The sequence below is a fragment of the Strix aluco genome, chromosome 1, assembly GCF_031877795.1.
Source record: "Strix aluco isolate bStrAlu1 chromosome 1, bStrAlu1.hap1, whole genome shotgun sequence".
NCBI lineage: Eukaryota > Metazoa > Chordata > Aves > Strigiformes > Strigidae > Strix > Strix aluco.
Window position 1 is genome coordinate 132,254,595 of NC_133931.1, and position 8,724 is coordinate 132,263,318.

Consider the following 8,724-nt stretch of genomic DNA (forward strand, 5'->3'; position numbering starts at 1 on the left):
GACCTTGATTCCATTCTAGTCTAAGAAACAGCTGAAAAGCATGCTTTAAAGAGGAAAATGAAAAAGAAAAATATGTAAAATGTATGTCACAAATCACTACAGGTATTCTTAAATGCTTATTTTAAAATCTGGTTCTGTTTTACTCTGAACAGCAATATTGATAAATGGAAAAAAAACCATGCTGCCTACTAAACACACAAAATTGTACAGGTGGCAGGAGCTCTTTAAGAAAGACAAATCACTGCTGTATTACAGAATGAGAGTCATAAGAAGCTGGGAAACAAGAGCCCAAAGCAAATGGGAAGGCTGATTTTCACTGACAGCCATTCTTGCTTTTAAAAGCTTCTTCAAGGACTCGGTCTTAGCCCAAAGCTTTCAGCATGGAAATCTGCCCTATTGCAATCACTGACAACACCAGTCTTAGGCTAGTATTACAATCCCATTCACTGCATTTCTGTTAAGAAACAAAGAAAGCAACCAGAAGCCATTTGGATACAGCAACAAGCTACTGCAAGGTCTCCAGCACTTCTTCTTCCATCTACTTTTGTTCCCGCAGGTAGAAATAACTTTTTTCTTGAGTCCTTGGAGGGGATTCTGACTAAACTTTTGAGTGACCCTCAAAAGAATAGCAACTCTCATGATTCACTGAGTTTTTCTGAACCATCTCAGGGGCATCTGTATTGTGCTCGTCTTGGTGGGTTTCTTCCCTTCTTACAGTTCTGTGAGGGTATAGGTCACATACATATTGGTGTGTAGGGTGTGGGGCTGTTTTGTTGTTGATGTTTTGGGTTGGGTTTTTTGTGACATTTAAAAACTATAGTGTCATGTACACTTTTCCCCACTCCAGCAAGGTTTTACTGATCCTTTTGTCCTAGCTTAAATTTTTGAATACAAAGTGCTAAACATTCAGAATGCTTTGTGAATAATTTTCCTTTTCCCCTCCATTCCTCTTTGCCATTACTATTCTTATTTGAAAAGTGACTCGTCATCAGTGGAGTGATGGAATTCATACAAATTTTCTAAAAAGACCCAGTGAATACCCTAAAAAGCATCAACTGAAACACAATTGGAAGAACAATCCCCTAAGACAATTTCTGTTTCTGGATATGTCAGAAATAACTGCATAATGCTAAATAAATTCTGAGATACATTATGATACAGTCTGAAATGTAGTATTTCTATATCACCAGTAGTGTTGTAGATCTCTGTCATAGTTATGATATTGGTGGATATTTACTAAATATTCTGGAAGACTGAATGTACTGTTTGCTTCTCAAGGCTGTCTCTTTAAGGAAAATGGGTTTGCTTCTGGAAAAAAACCACCCTTTTTTAACAGAAAGTACAAATTTCTTTGAATGAACAACTTTTTATTCGAAAACCTTGTTCAATAGTTTGGATGGTAATAATGCTAGCACTGATCTTTGATTCTCCTCAGAGCGCTGTAAATCCAGCTTCTAAGTACATTGTAAACTATGCATTTTTTCTTCCTTACGAGACTCTTGGCAGACTTTATGGTTAGCACACAGAGATGCAGCAAATTAGATGTTTTTAAAGGCAGCTGAGAAACATTTTTTAAAAAAAAAAATAGCAAAAGGAAGAATTTACTTTAGAGGATAATTTTATACTTTGTCAGTTTTGAAATAACATGTAACACCCTTGCCGTCAGAGCGCAATTAGTGTCTGATGGCCAGCTACCATATATGTTTACACAGTTTCTTTTAACCCTGTTCATTTGGATTGCAAACCAAGAATGAAGAAAACACCTTGCTTATTTGAATTAAATCTGATTACCAAGCCTTCTGTGATCTTAACTGATTTTTTGACTCCCTGGTGTTTGGTGAAATGTAAATTGTTTGGTGGTCTTTTAAGTGCATTCAATTAATATTTCTCATAGCAGGATTGTGTCATAGCATTTGGCAGTGCTTTGTTTAGCTAATGTCTAGAGAACATGCTCTGATTGTATTCTGGATAAATAAGTTAGGCATTTAAGTAGGAACCAGTGTGACTAATGTGGGATATCAAATTCTCTAGGACTTGCAGTTCTATATACGCTTGAAGAGTGGATGCGTGAAGACATAAGCCTTTTCATAACCTTGACTTCAATTGCATCACATAGCTGTGTGCTGGTGTTTGCATTGTAACCAGCTTGGGCGATCTCAGCACTGATGGGTGATTGATGTTCTCTACTAGAGTGTCCAGTTCTTCATTACATTACCACAGTAGCTATAAAAGCCTGGTGGTCAGGCTGGCCTCATCAAGGTCTTTTCACTGATGTGGATTCTCCAGCATATGAGTGAAATATGTCTTAGCCCATTTAAAGGATGTCTTTATGGTTTGGAAGCATAAAAATATGTCTAGCTTGATCAGATCTTTCACATGAGGCCAATATCTAAATATCTCTGCAAGAGTGCTCAGAAAATTCTGCATAGCAAAGGGCAATATGATTGCCTGTAATGACTGCGCTGAAATTGAAAAATTACTTCTTGCAACCTGAATTGTTCAGGACAGGAACTTTTTTCTTTGTATGTAGTTACCTAATAGATAATGTAATACATGCCATACTGCATATGACACACTGTATACTAGATAAAGGGATGGGCTCCACAATATTCAAGGAGTTAAACTGCAAACATGACAGAGTTTTCCAGCAGCCTATCTTCAGTTAACTTTCCAGGTTAACTTTGGCCAGCATTTGTCTACCATGCTTGGGTTTGCATGCTGCATTAAAGAATTGTCCTCCCCAGGTTTTACATTTTTCCCATTGCATAATTTGTTGGGATGTCAGTCCAATAATTGTAACACAAAATGTGACTTTCTATAAATGAAAAAGTGAATGTGGACATTTTAAGATAGTGAAAAATAGCTGTTTTCATGGGAGAGACAGTAGCGGTTTATGTGTGAAACTGAGATAGGAAATCCTGAGTCTTTTTCTCATTTATACTGTAAACTGATCTTGTCATATTGGACCCAAGACCTTCTCATTGAGGGGTTGGGTAGACTGGGACCCAAAGACCATTGGATCCAGGATGAGATTATGGCATTTGTTATACTGACCTGACACTTCCCTTTGTTCCTGATGTATCTGTTATGTTGGCCCAGCCATTTTGGGCTTTATTTATGATGCTGTTTTGACTATTCAAATAGTATCAGAATCTATAGCCTATTAAGAACCTTGCTGACAGTATGCAGAGATTGAGTATGGTAAAATTATGTTTAACAGTAAAATAATTCTAATGTAATTCATCCTTCTGTACTGCGGTCTTGCATTGAAACACGGAGTGGGACTTGAGAGCCAGAAAAGCGGGTCTTGCTCTATCATTGTCAATACATGGTATCTGCTGTGTGCTGAAAGGGTTTTAATTTCTGGGGCTGACCATTTGGCACCCTTCTAACAAATGTAAGATTTCTGGAGGAAAAAAGAAGATCCAAGATGCTTTGTGCTCTCTCTGATTTTTTTTTTTCCCCTCTTTGAAGTTAGTTTTGCCACGTGATGGTCTAATTTACATTGTAAATTGAGTTCGTCCAGTTTGTGGGACAATTAAGATATAAACAGGTGTTCATAAAAGTATAATTTGCCAAACAAAATAAACATTAGATTCTAGGGATTTCTGATTATCATCTGAGCTTTGGGAATAGGACAGTGAGTGAGGGATCATTTTTCCCTGGAATGTGAGAGTGGGGGGAGGCAGAAGGGCCTTTGGAGATCTTGTTTAATTGCTTCCTAGATGTAACTTTTTCCCATTTTTCATTTGGGGCTTTCTGGCTCCGCTCTCCTCTTCAGAATATGGGACTGATGTAATACAAGCAAATACCAGCACCTCAGTAAATGCTCTACAGGTTATTTCTTTCAAGAGGGTATGTAAAAAATTTGTGCAGAGTAGAAATTAAGGGAAGTTTTTAAGTTTACAGCAGCTACAAATTTAAGTACTTATTTGAAGTATTGTGGGTTTTTTTTCAGATAAATATCATTAACATAAGTAAATGTTGTGTGTTTTCGGCAGTGTTCTAAGCAAGAGGATATGTCTGTAACAGAAGATGTTTATACATTTTGTTATGATGCATGCCTTGAGCCTATTTGGCCATGACAAGAAGGAAGACTTCCCTCTAAGTGTTATCAGTTAGCAGCTATAGAAGCTAAGCTGCCTTCTAAAGTGAGAGCTGCTGGTCTTCAACTTGAAGATAACTGTGCTGATTAGAACAGACAAGTACAAGAGACATTAGGGTTTTTCCTGAACTTGCAGACTTGCCTGTGTTTTTCTGCTCAGAGCTTTGAAAGCTGCAGTAGGAGAACTATGCAAGCTATCTTCCTGAGTTCTCTGCTGGCTTTCCTATTTTCCTTGCCCTCTAAAGGTACCAGAATCAGTAAGGAAGCCGAAAAGAAATCTTCTTTATCAACTCTTGCCTCTGCTGTTGCGTGTGGCTTTCTGAAGAGCTATTAGCTACTCATTAGAATCGAGAACTGAGAAAAGGAAAGCTAGGGAAAATAAAGAACAAGAAGAAGCATCTGTAAACTGTAGCTGTAGAAATTATGTAGTACAGACATGTCAGTATTACAATAGCTTAGAGAATATTGTTAAAGCAAGAGAAACCCAGTGACATATCCTGTCTAACTCCAGAAGGCTCTGAAGTGGCCTAGAAGAATAGACTGCTCTTTCCTTTTTGATACCTATAAAATAAAGTGGTTTATAACAATTAGCCAGAAGGTGATCTGAAAGAGGGGGGGAAAAATCAAATAGGATTTGTACTGGGAACTGAATACCAGCAGCTCAGTAGGAAGGTGCTTTCCTCACTTGCCTCCTTTGGAGCTCATTGGCTCCTCTTTTGTATTGGATCATAACCAGTAAGGTTAGTAGGTAGATCTAGCAGTCATTCCTTTTAAAAAAAACTTCTGACCTTAAGAAATAGTACATTATTATCCTATGAGATAATAGTAACAGATCTTGGGAAGTTTATCGTAACCTTTAGGTTTCTAGTAATTGTGAGTATAAACAAAAGCTTCCAAATAAAGGTCCATTTCAGAGCGTGCAGCACCACGAACGCCTTCTGTCCCAGTAGCTGATGGAGGAGCGAGCTTCCTCCGTCACCTAAGACAAGTACTGACTCTGAACTGACTTAGATTGGCAAGATTATCTATTTCATTGTTGACAGTTTAATAGAAGGTTTTAGTGTTTATATGTCCTACTAGATGAAATGTTGGGTTGTGTCAGGAATGACTAGTGTTCGGGTTGTGTTCAAGTCAAATCCAGTCCTTCCCTTGAGAAGGAGATGGAGTGCCTTTTACCTGGCTAAACGCTTAGCTGTGCTACATACTCCCAGGCTGGAAAACAAACAACCCCACCACCATCCCACTGCCCAAACTGTCCTTCTGTAAAACAGCCACAACCTCAGATTCTCTGTAACATTCAACTCCAGCACAGGTCAGATCTCGAGCAGCAGAGCTCCCCTAAAAATCATGGAATCATTTAGGATGAAAGCAACCTCCATACAACTAGATCCATTTAACTCTTATGATCAGTTGAACACCAAATTAGGGTTTAGAGCTTTCAGTGCTCTCCCCTCCCTAATCAGAGTGTAACCTTTGGACTTTTCTGGGTGCTGAGTATGGAAGGTTGAAATGAAGAAGTCAGGACTGTAATCAGAAATTTATGTCTAATGTTCTTGGCTCTGACATGACTGGTTAAGCACTTTTGAACAAATTACTGAATATTTCTGTATGTGTGCTTATAAAAATTAAAAATCCATATAACAAACATCTTACTCCTAGAGATGATGTGAGAGCTGTCAGTTTGCATAGCATTTTATTGCTATAAATAGTAAAACAAGTTAGATTTGATTTCTAGAGGCAGAGTAAATAGTATTTGTTTTCAAAACAGCAGAAATTTTAGGATAGACAATAAGGTGATATTGGTAGGCCATTATCAAAGCTCGCAAGTCTATTGGGTCTAGCATCTTATCTGCTGGCATTGTCTTTAAATTCTGTAGACTTCTTCTGTATGGCAGGGGGGTTTTGTTTTATTGCTGGTTTTGGTTTGGTGTTTTTCATGGTTTTTTAAGTTTAGTTAACAGTGGTTTTCTATAAAGCACATATTTGGCAATGCATATGTTGCCATATATAATAGACCTCACCAGCCAGTCATGCAATTCCGTTTCAAATTGGAAAGCAACATCATTAATACTTTGAAATAACTGGGATAGGAGTGGTTTTTAATCATCAAAATCATGCCTTTGTTGGACAACTTCTGAAGAGGCACAGGGGGAACAAAAGATGGAGCTTCATCAGTGTATGCAAGGAGTTATATGAAGTAATTTCCTCTCAACAAGACTGGACATAATGACAGAAAGTCCCACCAGCCTTACGGGTTTCATAAATGCAGAGTAACAGTGGGTGGAGAAATCCCACTAATCATTCAAAAAAATCTATTGTTGTTTTACCCTTATTTCAAGTCAACCTGATCTAAAGAATTATGTCAACATGTATTAAGAATTGCTATTTTAGATCTACCTGAACCAAACTCTGAAACTGATTTTATTTGTTGTTTTATTTTTTGTTTTCATTTATTAGTAGGTCATGATGGTTATAAGTACAAAGCCTTAGATGCCTGATTTGTAGTGTCTAAATTTCTGTTCTTCTCTTTAGATAAATACAGGGCACCGATCGCAGTTGACTGTATCAAGTGGAGAGGTGGGAAATGAAAGGAGTCAAAATTTGGAAAGCAGCCCTTTCATGTCAGATCTTCTGAGTGACATACCCTTTGCCCTAGCACCACATGTGTTAGCAGTGCAGGGCACCCATAATGATGTTCCTGACCGATTGCTCACCTACGACATCAATGATAATTTATCAAGATTTTGGTATGACTTTACGCTTGAAAATTCAGTGCTTTGTGATCCATAATGTTTTCTTTATGTTTTCTGTCTGTGTCAAGGAACAAGTCTTAAAGTGAAGATAAAGACTTATTTTAATTGACAATATTTTCGGGGCCTGCCACTGGTATATCAGATGCATTGCATCAAAAGAATTATTATTCACAACTGTGTTCTATTTGTTAGCTTTAAGTGAACTGTAACTTGCTGTGTTAAATATTGTGTTTATCTCCAAAGAAATCAAGCAAAACTGTTTCAGCTAGAGTATGAGACTGGCTGTTGGTAATCTACTTCCAGTAGGTAGGCTGCAGACACAAACATTTCATAACTTTAAGATGAAGTCTACACACGTCTGCACTGTTATTTCACTCAGATACTAAACACGTAGATACTGTTACACATGTTAAGATCGCCTCTGATTTTCTACAGATAAAAACCAGTATTAGCGTTAAAGCAAAGCAGCTTTGCACTACTGGACAGACAGTTTTCAGTTAAACCAAGTTCTAAAACTCAGAGTTAATTACGAGTACGTAAGTAATTATGAAGACTTAATATTAAACTTACCGATTTTAAAGTGACAATCAGTTGCTCCTTTCCCTTTCCAGTAGATGGTATTTTTGACCATCTCTTTTTGTGCCCGGAGAAGTCCTCCCCGCCTGCCTGTTGGCTGCTGTTTGTTCTCATTACCACATGTGTTCCTGATTTATACACAGATCAGCTTTTCCATTTTAACCTCTTTGCCCCCTGAAGAAGGAAATATCAGGACATGTACTTTTAATGGTCACACCCTTCTTTTTTTAATTTGTGTGCCAGAGATACAGATGGCAATGTTTAACAACAGGAAAACATTACATTGTTTCTTATCCAGCTAAATTAAATGGCTAAGTACCTAAACATGCATTCTCACAGACCACTGTGTCCCCCACTCACAAGCTTTGGGCATGTTTTTCCCGACTAAAACCAGAGCTGCTGTTGCATGAACAACAGCTCTCTGATGTAACATCACGATTTGTGATGAATAATGATCTGTGTCACACAAAAGACTACACTTGTTTTCTCTCTTGGGGTAGAATATTTATATTGTGCCAAATGTTAGTGGATATTTTCATATATTTTCTATGCTCTGTGATAGCTTAAAAGACATATATTTTCAGACTTGCATCCTCTTACAGTATTTGAGATAAATACTGTAAAAGATGGAGAAATTACATTGTGAATATGTCTTAGGTTGTTATTCATGTTTTAGATTTTTAAAAATGTATGTAATATTTTTGACAGCTATGTTCATAAATGTTTTGAAGTTACTGTTTCAGGGAAAGTATCTGTGCTGCACTCCAATAAAAAAAAATGCTAAATAATAGTGAGTTATTTTTTATGCGTGAGAGTTATTACTCAGCTTCACCTGCATTGTTTACTATATGTGTGACCATTCAGACTTCATGGGAGCTTGAACTTGGTAATTCAATTTGGAAATCTTTTCAGTGTCATTTAAAAATCAGGGTCCTTCTAATCAAGTATGTCACACTTTCATCTGATGTATTATTGTGTGTGCTATGTTGGTGACTTGCAGTGATTTAGGTGGCATCCATGACACTGCTCTGAGGATAGTGTGGCTGTGAGCTGGGAAGTACTCAGACCTCTTAGAAGGAAGAATTAATTTTACCACGTTGTTTAGAACTGGTTTGTGTGCTGAGTTTTCTAGTTAACACATACCTGAAGTACTAAATTTCATTTTCATGATTGTTTTATATTTAATTGTTAACAAATTAATCATTCTGCAAATAGCATGTTTCCATTCAAGTTGTCCATTTTGAATCTGAAATGTTTCTGCAGCTCAGCTGGTCTAGAAGCAGAACTGCA

At 37.3% G+C, this 8,724-nt stretch overlaps 1 protein-coding gene across 2 annotated transcripts in view; it reads left to right on the top strand.

The window, feature by feature from the left end:
- UMAD1 (UBAP1-MVB12-associated (UMA) domain containing 1) overlaps positions 1 to 8,222 on the top strand; it is an 85,236-nt gene extending 77,014 nt beyond the window's left edge. For both annotated transcript variants that reach the window (XM_074836418.1, XM_074836425.1), the window contains exon 4: positions 6,638 to 8,222. In XM_074836418.1, the coding sequence (XP_074692519.1) occupies positions 6,638 to 6,895 (258 nt within the window). In that variant the 3' untranslated portion in view covers positions 6,896 to 8,222. The remainder of the gene's footprint in view (positions 1 to 6,637) is intronic.
- Positions 8,223 to 8,724: the final 502 nt, after the last annotated feature.